Source organism: Homarus americanus, unplaced genomic scaffold (assembly GCF_018991925.1).
Source record: "Homarus americanus isolate GMGI-L3 unplaced genomic scaffold, GMGI_Hamer_2.0 scaffold58074, whole genome shotgun sequence".
Lineage (NCBI taxonomy): Eukaryota > Metazoa > Arthropoda > Malacostraca > Decapoda > Nephropidae > Homarus > Homarus americanus.
Genome location: NW_024729094.1, coordinates 2580962 through 2597262, shown reverse-complemented (window position 1 = coordinate 2597262; position 16301 = coordinate 2580962). Strand labels below are relative to the sequence as shown.

Here is a 16301-nt window from a genome sequence, read left to right as displayed (position 1 = left end):
TACGTGCGGTCAGCCAGTGGACATTTAGCTTGGTCATGTCCATGCTCTTGTAGGCGTGCGGCTTGCGTGCTGTGTGGATCACCGATAACTTGAGCTTACAGGTACCGGAGGCATTGGTGGTAAACAGGACGGTGATGCGCTCCTTCTGCAACTTCCGGCCCCGAATCTTGCTGGCATTCTTCACAATGAAGGTCTTGGAAGGTAGCTTTTTCCAAACAAAGACCAGATTCGTCCATGTTAAACACCTGGTCGTCGGTGTACTGTCCTTCCTCCATAATCTCATGTAAAAACGGAGGAAATTCCCTCGCCGCAATACAGTCAGCACTAGCTTCTTCACCACCAATGTTGATATTGGTGATCTTGTTCCTCTTCTTAAACCTCTGTAACCACCCAGAGGAAGCATTGAAGGGTTTGGGCTCTGTAATTCCCATCTTTCGTGACACTGCAGCATACAGTTTACGTGCGTACTCCTTAACAGAGCGCGTGTCCATCGCTATGTTCCGTCGCGCCTGACGCACCAAGTAGCTCACAAGTAATTTTTCCGTCTTGAGAAGCACCTGGTTGTGGAAATACTTGATCATAGAAGCACCTGTAGACTTTGTGATGTTCATGTGCTCCTTTATCTTGGCTGCATCCTTCTTTATCGTCCGGATCGTAGATTCGTTCACACCATGCTGGCGCGCCAAATCAACCTGTCTTGTTCCTTTCTCCAACTCTTGGATGATCTTGTACTTCACCTCATAGCTTAAGGAACGTCGAGTCTTCTTTGGCTTAGGGCGGCTGGGTCCAGGTAAGGAAAGGTTTCTCTCTGGGGGCGGTGGTCCGGCGGAAGCCATTTTACAGAACAATGGATGCACGGTGTGGCCTGGAGGGATGAAACTGCTGCGACTAGGTCAAGCGTCGTCTTTCCTCCCTCCCTCCTTCCCCCGGGTGGACATGTCATATTACTTTAAACCAATTACAGCTAGCAGCGGAGGGAGGTAGGGATGCATGGCCAATCACAGTCCGACACGTCATATGACGTCACTGATAACGCAACAGAGACATGCACTGCGCAACCTTACCGCGCGGATTTCCCAGGCGGGAGCAGGCGGGAGGGGCGAATCTAAAAATAGCGTCGAGCCAGACACTCTCCACGTAAAGGGGTACACGCACCGAGGAATGTGAGCATCTCGGTTTCGGCAGGGTACCGCGTAAACGTGGAAACGCGGAATGTGGGACCGCGTAAAGCGAGGGTTGACTGTATATATACAGTTGTACCCCACTTAACGCGGTCAATAAAACCCAGAGGTTACCGCGTTAAGTGAACAACAGAACATATGGGATTAATTCCAATAGAAACCGGCCCGACCCCCAAACTCCACTTTTTGACGACACATACCTATGTTGTAGTAAAAATAACATCTTAATTTTATGATGGTACATGCACACAATTAATACTTAAGAGAAATAGAGAAATACAGTCGCCAAGTTAATGTCCATTCAAATAATGGACTCAACTCCCTTCCCCTCTTCTCACACTACACTGCTGGCTCTTCCCTCTCTTGAGAATTTTTTTGGGGAAAACCACTAAATTTTAATAAAAATACCTCAAACTAAAGTTAGGATAATACAATTGACATTGCTGGATTCCTTGTAAGACCAGGAATATTTTGAATATAAATGTCATATATTTTGCACAAAAAATAACATATTTACTCAGAATAAACTTTATATCTAAAATTTGTATGTCTAATGCAAAATCTATGATGTTTATATTCAAAATGATCATCAAATTATAAGAATTCCAGCAATGTAAATTATATTCTGACCGTGTAATTTGTATGAATTTTATGAGCTAAAACAAATATCTTCAGTTAATAAAAAAAAAAAATATTCTTCACTGTAACAGATGGTCGGTCCCTCCCACCCCCCACCAACCGTCTCACCAGATGTGTGGGACAACCAGAATATTTACCTTTTTAGTAATAAATAATACCTCAAACTAAAGTTAGGATAATATAATTGACATTGCTGGATTCCTTGAAAGCCCAGGAATATTTTGAATACAAATGTCATATATTTTGCACAAAAAATAACATATTTACTCAGAATAAACTTTATATCTAAAATTTGTATGTCTAATGCAAAATCTATGATGTTTATATTCAAAATGATCACCAAATTGTAAGAATTCCAGCAATGTAAATTATATTCTGGCTGGGTAATTTGTATGAATTTTATGAGCTAAAACAGGCAGGGTGGGGGGTGGGGCGAATCTAAAAATAGCTCTCGAGCCGGACACTCACCGCGTATATGTGGAAAAAACCAACGTTAAGTGAAAGTTCAGCTCTGGCAAGGCACCGCGTATATGGTAAAACGCGCTAAGTGAAACCGCGTTAGGCGGGGTAATACTGTATATATATTTACAGTATATATATATATATATATATATATATATATATATATATATATATATATATATATATATATATATATATATATATATATATATATATATATATATATATATATATATATATATATATACTTACATACATACATACGTACATACATACATACATACATACATACATACATACATACATACATACATACATATATATATCCCAATTTACGCGGTCAATTGGACCCGCTGAGTAGCGCGTAAAACGAGAAACGCGTAAATAGAATAACAGAATATATGGGATTAATTGAAATAGAGACTGGGCAGACTCCAAAACTCCACTTTTTCCGACACAATACCGACATAATACCTACATTGTAGTAAAAATAACATTTTAATTTTATGATGGTATGCACACACAATTAATATTTAAGAGAAGTACAGTCACTAGGTTAATGTTCATTCAAATAATGGACTCAACTCCCCTTCCCTCTTCCCACGCTCGCTGGCTCCTCCGTCTGAGAAATATTTGGGTGAAAACACTAGATTTTAAGGTACAGTAATATCCCGCTTTACGCATTTTTTTTTTACGCGTTTCTACATTTACTCGGTACCCTGCCAGAACCGGAATTCCTACTTTACGCGGTGCATCTACTCATATATGCGGGTGAAGTATAATTTTTTTATGTGGCTCATAAAATTCATACAAATTACCCAGCCAGAATATAATTTACATTGCTGGAATTCTTACAATTTGATGATCATTTTAAATATATATATCATAGATTTTGCATTAGACATACAAATTTTAGATCTAATGTAAGTATTTTGTTTACTCAGAGCAAATATGTTATCTTTTGTGCAAAATATATGACGTGTATATTCAAAATATTCCTGGTCTTGCAAGGAATCCAGCAATGGCAATTATATTATCCTAACTTTAGTCTGAGGTTTTATTTATTACTAAAAATGTAAATACAGGTGCTCCCCGACTTACGACCACATGGACTTAAGTCCATTTGTACTTACGACCTGCTCTGACAGTATGTCTGTCAGGACATACGACTGCGACTGTCGTGACCAAAAATATTTTCAAATGTCGCTTGCATTTTCTATCCCGAAATGTTTCCGTCCCGGGCGAGAGGGTGGCGCATCTCAGGTTGCCTCGTGGGTACACTCACTCAGTGGAGCGCTTTGTTGGTGTTTGGCTATCGTATTTTATACTGATCGCGCTGTGAACTTTCGTTATTATCGTATTTAATTGACTTTATAATGACTGGAAAGCGTAAAAGTGAGAGTGCTGGTGGTGTTCCAAAGAAAAGGAGACAGGCAATTTACTTTTGAGGTGAAAAGGAAAAACAGTAGCAACAATCTCACGCGACTTAGGTTTCTCACACTCGACTATATCCACTATTCTGAAGGACAAGGAACGTATTCGTGAAGTAGTGAAAGGAACAACACCTATAAAGGGAACTATAATATCAAAGAGAAGACAAGGTCCTATTCACAATATGGAAAAATTATTGGTGATATGGATAGAAGACCAGATACAGAAGCGTCTTCCCTTAAACCTTCTTACCATACAGGCTAAAGCAAGAAGCCTGTTCCAAAGCCTGAAGGAGCAGGCAGGAGATGAATGTGATCAAACCTTTACAGGAAGTCATGGGTGGTTTGATAGATTTAAAAAATGCTACAGTCTACATAATGTTAAGGTGAGTGGAGAGGCAGCTAGTGCCGATGTTGGTGCTACCGAATCTTTTAAGGAGGAGTTAGATGATGTGATTGTGGAAGGGAATTATTTGCCTGAGCAAATATTCAATGTGGATGAGACTGGATTATTGTGGAAGCGCATGCCTGAGCGGACATACATCCACAAAGAGGCGAAAACAATGCCCGGATTCAAGGCGTTCAAGGACAGAATTACACTTCTGTTGGGGGGGAATGTTGCTGGTTTCAAGCTAAAGCCCTTCATGATCTATCATTCAGAGAACCCCAGGGCTTTTAAACATGTCAGCAAGCACACACTGCCAGTGTTTTATCACAGTAATAAGAGAGCCTGGATGACCCTAGTACTGTTTGAGGATTGGTTCATGACTTGTTTCATTCCACGAGCCAAGGAGTACTGTCTGCAACAACAGATTCCATTCAAGATTTTACAGATTTTGGATAATGCTCCGGGACACCCACCACACCTGGACGACATGCACCCTGATGTTAAGGTAGTGTACATTCCACCTAACACTACCTCTGTCATCCAACCCATGGATCAAGGTGCTATTGTTGCCTTTAAAGCGTATTATTTACTCACGACCTTCGCTCAGGCTGTTGCTGCTACTGAAGGTGAGAAAACGCTCAGAGAGTTTTGGAAGGACTACAACGTTTTGTCATGGGCTCAGGTTACAAAACATTGCATGAATGGAATATGGAAGAAAATCCTGAAAACATATGTGAACAGTTTCAAAGGATTTAATGAAAATGAAGTTATTTCGGATATTAGTAACAAGATAGTGGGGTTAGGTAAACAGCTGGAGTTAGAAATTGATAATGAAGATGTTGGACGGTTGGTTGAAAGTGTAGCAGAAGAGCTCAGTAACGAGGATCTTATTGAACTAGATGCACAGAAAATTGCAGAGGAAGAAGAGAGAAAAAATGTAGAAGAATCATCTGCACCCCCCAAAAAGTTTTCAGTGAAACATATGGCAGAGGCATTTGCTACAATTAATAAAGCAATGCAAATGTTTGATGGCATGGATCAAAATTTTGAGCGTTATGCCAAAGTTGACAGAATGCTACAGAGAAATTTATAATGAAAAGAAAAAGCAAACTGTGCAGTCTAAATTGGACATCTATTTCAAGAAGTCCCCCAGTGCTGTCTCCTCACGCCCCACCAGTGCTGCCTCTTCACTCCCTCAAGATGATCCAATACCTTCAACCAGCAAGTTTCCACAGCACATAAACCTCTCTGAAGAAAGCGACATTGATGACCCACCCAGCCATGTCTCCTCTTCTGCTTCTTCCAAATATTATAGTTTCCACGTACAGTCAACCCTCGCTTTACGCGGTCTCACATTCCGCGTTTCCACGTTTACGCGGTACCTTGCCGAAACAGGAATGCTCACATTCCGCGGTGCGTGTACCCCTTTACGCGGAGAGCGGCTGGCGAGCCGCGCCATTTTTGGATCCAAACCTCCCGCCATCCGCCATGTTGTGTAAGCTGCGCGAGCATGGTGCGCACAAGGTCGCCCAGTCATCAAAACATTACCAAGTTCTTCACCCGCCACCTACCACAGCCGGCCCAAGTCAGTGATAATTATAGTGAGGATATGGACTTATATGGACTTTGAGGGGTTTGACAAAGAGGCCCTGCAAGCCTCTGTGGTGGATAGTGATACAATTGATACAAGTGATACAGGTGAGGGCCAATAATCTGCCCTCTGCCTCGGAACCAACCGCCCATCCCCGTGTGCCTAGCCATCTTTTCTACTGATGTTTGTGTTAAAAAACCTAATATTATTGATATTTCTCTTAATTATTAATTGTGTGTGCATACCATCATAAAGTTAAGATAATATTTTTACTACAACATAGTTGTGTGTCGTCAAAAAGTGGAGTTTGGGGGTCGGCCCGGTCTCTATTTCAATTAATCCCATATGTTATGTTGTTCACTTTACGCGTGTCTCACTTTCCGCGGTACCCTGTGGGTTGAATTAACCGCGTAAAGTGAGGGTTGACTGTATCCTGTAAATAGAAAATTATGGGGGCCCTGTGTGCATTCAGCTGACTACATTTAAGGTATGTGCTCAGTCACACTGTATCCATTCCTCATTATTTATTACGTTTAGTGTACTGTACTGTATTTCATTGTAGATTTTTAATTAAAAAAAAAAAAAAAAAATTTTATATATTTATTTTTTTATTTTTTATTTTTTTTATCTATGTCGGACTTACGACCATGTCGGACTTACGACCATGTCGGACTTACGACCTGGATTTGGGTCCCTAACCCCGTCATAAGTTGGGAGCACCTGTATACTGTTTTCTCCCAAACATTTCTCTGGTAGGGAGGGAAGGTGGGGGGTAGGGAGGGAGGGAGGGACCCAGCGATCGTGGGAAGAGGGGGGGAGCTGGAGGTGGGGTATTTTGATTGACAGATAGTGTTATGGTGAAGTATATTTTTTTCATTTATTGAAGATATTTGTTTTAGCTCATAAAATTCATACAAATTACCCAGCCAGAATATAATTTACATTGCTGGAATTCTTACAATTTGATGATCATTTTGTATATAAACATCATAGATTTTGCATTAGACATACAAATTTTAGATCTAATGTAAGTATTTTTGTTTACTCAGAGCAAATATGTTATCTTTTGTGCAAAATATATGACGTGTATATTCAAAATATTCCTGGTCTTGCAAGGAATCCAGCAATGTCAATTATATTATCCTAACTTTAGTTTGAGGTATTATTTATTACTATACCTTAAAATCTAGTGTTTTCCCCCAAACATTTCTCAGAGAGGGAGGAGCCAGCAGTGTGAGAAGAGGGGGAGGGAGTTGAGTCCATTACTTGAATGGACATTAACCTGGAGACTGTATTTCTCTTAAAATTTAATTGTGTGTGCATACCATCATAAAATTAAAATGTTATTTTTACTACAACGTAGGTATTGTGTCGGAAAAATGTGGAGTTTGGGAGTTGGCCCGGTCTCTATTTCAATTAATCCCATATGTTCTGTGTAAAGGCCTGGGAATTAGGGATAGTAATCCCTTACCAGACTAATCAGGCTCTTAATAAAGGAAAGTCAAGGACCATGGATTTCTGAGGAATGGCAAACAATCGTTTAAGATTGACATCTCTTTACTATAAAACATATAACACAAAACTCTGACACCACTCAACAAACATCAAATAATTATGGGAGTCAAACAATTAATGCAGTCAATAGTTAATGGAGTTATTCAATTAAGGGAAGCAAACAATTAAAGGAATCAAACAATTAATGGGAGTCAGCAATTGATAGAATCGAACAATAAAGGGGAATCAGCAATTAATGGAATCAAACAACCATAGAAGTAAACAATGAGCAGATATTTCCTACGGCAGTGGCCCTGGGGGAAGGTTCTGGAACATGGTGATGCACACTCAGGGCAGGGAAGCGTCCACTTCAACTCCACACTCGAGCGACAGCGGCCGATTGTCTTGAAATGGCAGGAGAACACCAGGGCACAGACGGAATGAGATGAACTGACGGTCGTGGTATGTGGTAGTGGTAGATGACCAGAGAATTGACAGTCGATAGGTGAAGCTCTGGGGACACAGCCCACGAGTCCAGGACCTATGATGAGATCACAGCCAGAATATGACGAACAGCGGGGTAGCTAGATAGTGACTGTATGGCGGCTGGGGTGAATCTGGCGTGACACAGGTAGCAGCTGCCGTTCTCACCTCTGTCCAACCCCCCCCCAATTGGGGGTCGCGCCAGCAAATGAGAGAGTTAGCAGCGGTAACGAGCAGGAAGATCGTTTCCGCCCTTACATTCTGTTATTCCATTTACGCGTTTCTCTTGTTACGTGCTACTCCACGGGTTCAATTGACCGCGTAAATCGGGGTATTGCTGTATATATATATGTATATATATATATATATATATATATATATATATATATATATATATATATATATATATATGTATATGTATGTATGTATGTATGTATGTATGTATGTATGTATGTATGTATGTATGTGTGTGTGTGTGTGTGTGTGTGTGTGTGTGTGTGTGTGTGTGTGTGTGTGTGTGTGTGTGTGTGTGTGTGTGTGTGTGTGTGTGTGTGTGTGTGTGTGTGTGTGTGTGTGTGTGTGTGTGTGTGTGTGTGTGTGTGTGTGTGTGTGTGTGTGTGTGTGTGTGTGTGTGTGTGTGTGTGTGTGTGTGTGTGTGTGTGTGTGTGTGTGTGTGTGTGTGTGTGTGTGTGTGTGTGTGTGTGTGTGTGTGTGTGTGTGTGTGTGTGTGTGTGTGTGTGTGTGTGTGTGTGTGTGTGTGTGTGTGTGTGTGTGTGTGTGTGTGTGTGTGTGTGTGTGTGTGTGTGTGTGTGTGTGTGTGTGTGTGTGTGTGTGTGTGTGTGTGTGTGTGTGTGTGTGTGTGTGTGTGTGTGTGTGTGTGTGTGTGTGTGTGTGTGTGTGTGTGTGTGTGTGTGTGTGTGTGTGTGTGTGTGTGTGTGTGTGTGTGTGTGTGTGTGTGTGTGTGTGTGTGTGTGTGTGTGTGTGTGTGTGTGTGTGTGTGTGTGTGTGTGTGTGTGTGTGTGTGTGTGTGTGTGTGTGTGTGTGTGTGTGTGTGTGTGTGTGTGTGTGTGTGTGTGTGTGTGTGTGTGTGTGTGTGTGTGTGTGTGTGTGTGTGTGTGTGTGTGTGTGTGTGTGTGTGTGTGTGTGTGTGTGTGTGTGTGTGCGTGCGTGCGTGCGTGCGTGCGTGCGTGCGTGCGTGCGTGCGTGCGTGCGTGCGTGCGTGTGTGTGTTCTAAGCCATACTGGTCATACACTTTGTTTACTAACTGTCCTTGTACCAGCTTTAGCACTCTGAAACCCAGCGTTATCATTTAAGTCATTTTTAAGGGAATTTATGATCAGTACAGGTAATAAAGAAAGAGTACATAGTTAACCAGACAGGAACTAAGACGCCTTGAAAACTAACACTTGACCCAGCGTCAGTCATAAATCAAGCATCGGTGACTTCAGTATTCCTGTCCAGTAAACAAAGGAGCCGGAATTTAGGCTGAGATTCAGACTTCCCCCACACAAGTGAAGTGCAAAAGTATTTCAGCGCCCAACAGGGAAATAAGCGGAGTTTGTGCTGACACAATAACTCGTCTGGGCTGGAGCGTAAGCGACTGCAGAACGGGAGTTTCAATGAAATCTTTTGTTAAATATATTAGTATGTCATAAAATATATTTTTGGTTGATAGATATTGTAGTGTAAGACATTAACATCTATGTTTACTTGATTCTCTCGACCCTGAATTTCAAGTATTGTCATATAAACTCATCTAAAAGATTGGCTTAGAAAGAGACACAGTGTTAGTTAGATTTAGTTAGGAATGGAATAAACTGGTTAAGATTTATTAGCACAAACCCCCTTGATTATGTACAGTATTATGAATGTTTGCTAACTCTTGATACAGAATGATTGGAAGGGCTGTCCATTGTAATTAAATGTCTCAAAGAATAAACAGTTGAAATGCTTAATAAGCTGAACAGTAAATTCATTTACTTATATGATTATTCTTTGAAAAAATAGACATAGTTCATAAATCTGTATTTTCATTGATGGGTGTAGCATTAAAATGACTTGGGTGTACTGCCTTTGTTTCCAGATCTACAGGTCTACAGATCTACATGTTTTAACTTTTATGACGATGAAGGTCTGTTCTGCATCACTCGGACTGGACTAACATGTTGTTCACTTTCTGAATTATCTAACAAACATTTTTACTTTGAATGATCATAATAATGAAGTGTTAATTATATATTGACCACACCATTAACCTTCTTATGAGTACAAACTTTCCACAGCACTATATACTGTGAGTATATATATATATATATATATATATATATATATATATATATATATATATATATATATATATATATATATATATATATATATATATATATATATATATCCAGTCATGCGCCGGTTAACGTCCTAGACATGTTCTTGGAAACGTGACGTTAACCGAAATGGACGTTGTCTGATCATCACATAAACTTTTTATTTATACTTACGTGTATGTGGAATACTATATACGTACATATACACTTTTACTGTTAAATCACTACTGTAATGTGATACAGGTGATTAATTTTTATCTCTTGTGCAAAATACATGACGTTTATGTTAAAATTATTCACTGTTTTACAAGGACTCCAGCAACGCCGAACAGATGGGAGAGAGGGTGGGAGCGAGCGAGGGGGCGTGGGGGGAGGGGAGGTAGTACGTTTGACAGTTGGCACAGGCCCAGGTCTAACGCGTGTATATTTATCAGTTCTTAGGTGACTAAGCTTCTCTCTTATAAAAAGCCAGTGAAATGACCTGGGTGAATATAATTAACATAGCTGGGATTCTTGTAAGATACTGATTAATTTGAATATAAACATGCTATAATTTGCACTAGACAAAACAATTTTAGTACCGTAATCAAATTAGTACATGTGCACTCCAGCTTTGCACTAAGAAATCTATGTAAATCTACCCAAAAATACAGTTGAAAAACTTTTTTATAAAATGTACTACAGTACTGTACACTAATGTACAACAATTTTTATCTCTTGAGCAAAATATATGACGTTTATATTCAAATTATTGGCTGTCTTGCAAGGATTCCAGCAATGCAAATTATAATCTCCTAACTTTAGTCTGAGATATTATATAAGATAAAAACTGTAAGCCTAAAAGCCTGGCTGGGGGGAGGGACTGATGGCTCCGCCACCCAGCGAGGGGTTGGGGGGGTTGAGGTGATAAGTTTGAGGTGAAGGTCTCTGTGTGTTTATTTAACAGTCCTACTAAGCTTCTTTCCTTTTAAAATGCCAGTGATATGACCTAGGAAAATATAATTAACATAGCTGGGATTCTTGTAAGATACTGATTTATTTGAATATAAACATGTTGTAATTCGCACTAGACATAACAATTTTAGTACCGTAATCAAATTAGTACATGTGCACTCCAGCTTTGCACTAATTTATTTTACGTTTCTTTTAGTATGGTGTGTGCATGTAAATGGATGAAAATAAATGAAGAAATTTATGTAAATCTACCCAAAAATACAGTTGAAAAACTTTTTATAAAATGTACTACAGTATTGTACACTAATGTACTACATTTTTTATATCTTGAGCAAAATATATGATGCTTATATTTAAATTAATCTCTGTCTTGCAAGGATTTCAGCAATGCAAATTATATTATCCTAACTTTAGTCTGAGATATTATATAAAATAAACAAAGAAATCACCAATCTTTTGTCTGGGAGGGAGGGGGCGGGAGGTGAGGTGACAGAATGTCTGCCGTTTGTTTGTTTATTTATTTGAGATAAGATTTGACAGTTGGCGCTGAAGGCCTGCCTGCGTGTTTATTTATCATTGCTTAAGAGTGACTAAGCTCTTCTCATAATTTTCCACCCAAACGACCTGGGTGAATATAACTTACATTGGAGGGATTCTTGTAAGATAGTAATTTATTTGAATGTTTTTTTTTTCAATTTAAATTTTAATTGTTTATTCCTTGATGGAGGAAGCGGGATCCTAGTGCTGTCACTTGGTACCCCTGTACCATAACACCAGAAGCAACTGGCCAGTGTCACAAGTATATACAGTACAGTACAGTCATCCCTTGGTTATCGCGCCTAATTGGGACCCCGCTGATAACGAATGTACAGAACCTATGGGATTTATTCTAATTGGTTCAGGCACCCAAGACCCAACCGCAAGTTTTCCATTTTACCACCATTTATACCCACTAAATATATATATAATGTTATGTTAAATATCATAAACACACATAGGCATGGCTAAGTTTATTACAAAGTGATGAAAAGGGTATGCTCAATACTGTAGTCCACAAAACATGTAGCTATGCTTTTTTTATTTGGTCCCCCGTCATATGAGTCCGTTTTCTCTCACATCAGGACGCCTGAGTCCTCCGTTTTCTCTCTTAATCTTAGAGTACACCAGAAACTTTACTATTTTTAGTGAAGCCACAGAATTTGAAATTGCAACCCCACTGCAACTGGGGTTGCAATTGTTGAGGCAACTAGATATGTCTGATTACAGCAAATGTGTTATTGTCAATTTGTAGGTGAAAGATTTTATCCTCAATAGATGTAGGTTAACATTTCACCTGTAGGGAAATGCTTAAAAAAAGCCTTAGTAAGGAAGCATATTCCTTTAACACATAATATCTGACCAGTATGGGGAGGATCATCGTGTCTCCGTCAGGGGGTCATGGAATGGTGGTCCAGCAGGCGTCACGTTTTTTTTGGGGGGGTGGGTGGGGGGCACGGACGTTGTTCGGTCGGACGTTAACCGGCGCATGACTGTATATATATATTGATTTAAAGGCGATATAGGGATTTTCAAGAGTGTTTCTGACTTTACACATTTTTTTGGCTTTACGCAAAGTCCCACGAATGTAACCCCCGTGTAAGTTGCGAGTCTACTATACTGTATACAGACATCCCCCTCGTTACAGAATCCATGGTTATGGAATTTTGCCCTTACGGAATTTTGAAATTACTGTATGATCTGAATTTTGGGCAACGGAAAACAAATTTGCCCTTATGAAATTTTGGTAAATAAAGAAAAATGTGCTCTTTTTGACCCCAATTTATACTAAATTAAAAAAATATTGTGTGTGGATTTTCTGTGTTGGCCACAAGGCTGCTCACCTCCCCAGCCACCACAACAATGGCTCTGCTCAGTTAGAATTCTTTCATCCAGTTTGTGCTCAGTTGTGCATCTGTGTTCAGGACTGTATTTACCCGTACGGAATTATGGTTAAGTTATTAAGATTAAAAAAATAAAAAAATAAAAAAAATCACAATATTGAACAAAACTTTTCACTGAAATTCTAAAATTTATTTCGTGTGAGTTCTGGCTCACCTCTCCTACCTCTCCACCTAATAGGAACCACATCAACAATGGTGCTGCTCACTTTGAAATTTTTCCCAGTTGGTGTTCAGTTATGCGTCTGTTACTATGTACCCTTATTCAGGATGAGTGGAAAAAGACCATCAAGTTCATGTGAAAGCAGTGGTGATGAAAGATTCCATAAAGGAATTATATTGGACTATAAACTTGATGTTTTAAGGAGGTAACTCCCAGTAACTCTGATCCCACCTCCTCACCTCACCACCTGCTGCAGTACTCAACATCATTTCTGGTAAGTAAAAATTTAGTGATATGTTCATATATTATCGTGTTACATCATGAGTGACTCATTGTATGTGGTTAAAACCAACTGATTTCATACATATGTCTGCTTGTGTCACGTTTTTGGGCTTCAAAAATTTTCTGCAGGAACGCATCTCATGGAATATCATGTTGTGGAAAGATTTTCAGGAACAAAACCTTTCTGTAACCCGAGGGATGCCTGTACTGCACTGTACTGTACTGTACTGTACTGGTCATAAGTCTCCATTACTCACAAGTTTAAAAAAAAAAAAAAAAAAAAAAATTATATATATATATATACAGTATATATATATATATATATATATATATATATATATATATATATATATATATATATATATATATATATATATATATATATATATATATATATATATATATATATATATATATATATATATATATATATATATATATATATATATATATATATATATATATATATATATATATACTGATTTATTTATTGTATGTGGCAAGTTAGTTTTAAGAGTGGGTTGTTTTGTGTTTACTTACCTCATAGTCACTACAAGAAGCTCTTGTGGAGGTCTCAAGCATCACAACACACTATCTCTTGCTACTAACCCAAGTATTTAAGCCCTGTAATTACATTAGTCTAAATGCCACTAATATCTGAATTATCTACTCACTGAAACTAGAGTAGACTGTCTAACACTATGTTTTCTGTGTGTTTGTAGGTTAAACTCTAACACTTCCTTTGGTGAGGGCTGCTCCATCTCAAGGGGTCAGTATGAGTGAGTGCTCAAGTGTGTAGGCAGTGGATGTTGCTCTAGGAGGGCCTTAGCTTGTTCAGGATGTCCACCTGGGTATAACCCTTCACACATCTCAACTCACATATTGAAGTTTTCATGCCTCATCTTAATTCAAATGACAAATTTGGATGTTTATTTATTTTTTATAATAAACTATTATGTAATATTAATCATTTGATGGTGTCAAAGGGGGACCCATAATTATGTATATATATTTGGTGGACATCCTAGCTTAAGGTGATGCTCTCCTGCCCATAGATTCTAGGTCAAGTGTAGGGTTGATAACAGTGTCGTCGTTGTTGTCTCGTTTCAGCCAGCCCTCCGCGCTCCTAAGAGTCGAGACAGTTCGCTCGATCCTCCTTTTGTCCCACTGGCACTTCTTGGTTTTTTGCGCAAGAGCATGTAGATGTTATACTGGGGTAGTTGAATGGTCGTGTACATATAGCATGCTGGGATAGATGCTCAGCCACTGTCTTGACATTTTCCCCAGTTGTTTTTTAACAGATGTTTACAAGTTTTGATGACCAGGATATAATTAGAACAGTTAAATACGGTAGTCATCTATCCCATAACCTTGTTTTATATTTTTTAATTACTGTTTTAGTAAAAACTTTCACTGTGCATGAGTGAATAATTTTATTTTGTGATTATATTGTAGTAGTTATGTACTCATGTATATTGTACAGGTATATACAAGGGGCCTAATTTCACAGGTATTTTATGAAGTTTTGTGTTGCTCTATAGAGTGATGTAAATTAATGAATATGTGTAGAAATATATTAGTAATCAAGATGTTGCTGCATGCTATAGTTTGGCTTGAGTCAGTGGTGTGTTGATGAGTGTCATTATTTGCATCCATCTCATCACTTGATGTATTTTATCTCTTGTGATGTGTCATATTATTATATTTTTATATGCTTGGCTGTTTCCTGAGAATAATATTGTGATTAATTTATGTATTTTTTTTAACTCAGTACTAGTTATTCCAGTTGGTTATACTGTTCACTGCTCCTGAAAAGTGAATTAATAATGAAATTGGAGTTGATGTTTTCTCTCATGGTAATACCATACATGAAATTGTTTTATGTCAAATAATTGTTTCACAGTATAACATATACAATACAACATTCATGTTTTGTGTTTTATGCACTGCTAAACTTTCCCAATTCAGCATTTGGTCAGCTAAGACAAATAAGTACATTGAAATGAATTAATGAGAAGTCCTGTTTATGTATCTTTTAGTGGTACTTCATTGACACACATACTGTACCATGAACTCTTACTCCTGACATATATTGAACATTTTCTCTTGCTTGTTATGCTTCACAAGTTTCTACCTTTGTAAAGCAAATGTGTTGTCAATAGTTTTCACCTCACTTATTATTAAATTGCACAGCTTGATACTATTAAGACAACTGACTCAAAATGGAACATATATGACACCTTTAGCCAAAAATATATCTGTCAAGTCCTTAAACTCAGAGCATAAATATAAGGACGGGATTAAGTGCTGTTTTTTTTTGCGAATTTATACTTTACACGGCTGTGAAATCCCACTACTACATTACTTGTTCCATTTTAATCAGTTTACCAAATTAAGTCTTGACAAGCTTTCGTATGGATCCACATCTTCCCCACTTATGGCTCATAGCTCATGGGAAAAATTAACCTTTGGATAAGATGATGTTAGTAATGAGTAGTTGTACCACTGAATCAGTCCTCTGGTAGGACCTTCAACATGAGATGACTTCAAGTTTTATACATTATAAATAAGGGAGAGTGTGGGTTATTCTATTTTGGCCAGCATGCATTAAAGTGTAAGAATGAACAAAATAATTCCTTCAGTTTAATGCAAAACTTAAACCCACGTTGATCAATTTAAAATATATTTTAAACTTGGAAGACAATATAATATAATATAATATAATATAATATAATATAATATAATATAATATAATATAATATAATATAATATAATATAATATATGGAAGAAAATTGCATCTTAATCTTTATTTAAAGTAAAGGAATTAGCAGACTGTACATTACATTAATGAGTGATTGTATTGTATTAATGAGCAAGGAAATATAAGATGAAAGAGCTTATGCTCAATATTTGTCATATACAGTACAGTGTACAGTATTTAATAAAAAAAAATATTGAAGACAATAATCAAA

General features: G+C 38.1%; 1 protein-coding gene across 5 annotated transcripts in view; it reads left to right on the top strand.

The window, feature by feature from the left end:
• The window catches only part of LOC121866311 (synapse-associated protein 1-like), an 89480-nt gene that overhangs the window by 56981 nt on the left and 16198 nt on the right, over window positions 1-16301 (top strand). The window contains exon 5 of one of the 5 annotated variants that reach the window (XM_042365932.1): window positions 14051-14084. The exons of 3 other annotated variants lie outside the window; for them this stretch is intronic. In XM_042365932.1, coding sequence (XP_042221866.1) covers window positions 14051-14055 — 5 coding nt within the window. In that variant the 3' untranslated portion in view covers window positions 14056-14084. Of the gene's footprint in view, window positions 1-13875; window positions 14085-16301 lie in introns of those variants that run through there. One more of the 5 variants, XM_042365929.1, reaches the window with a different exon arrangement.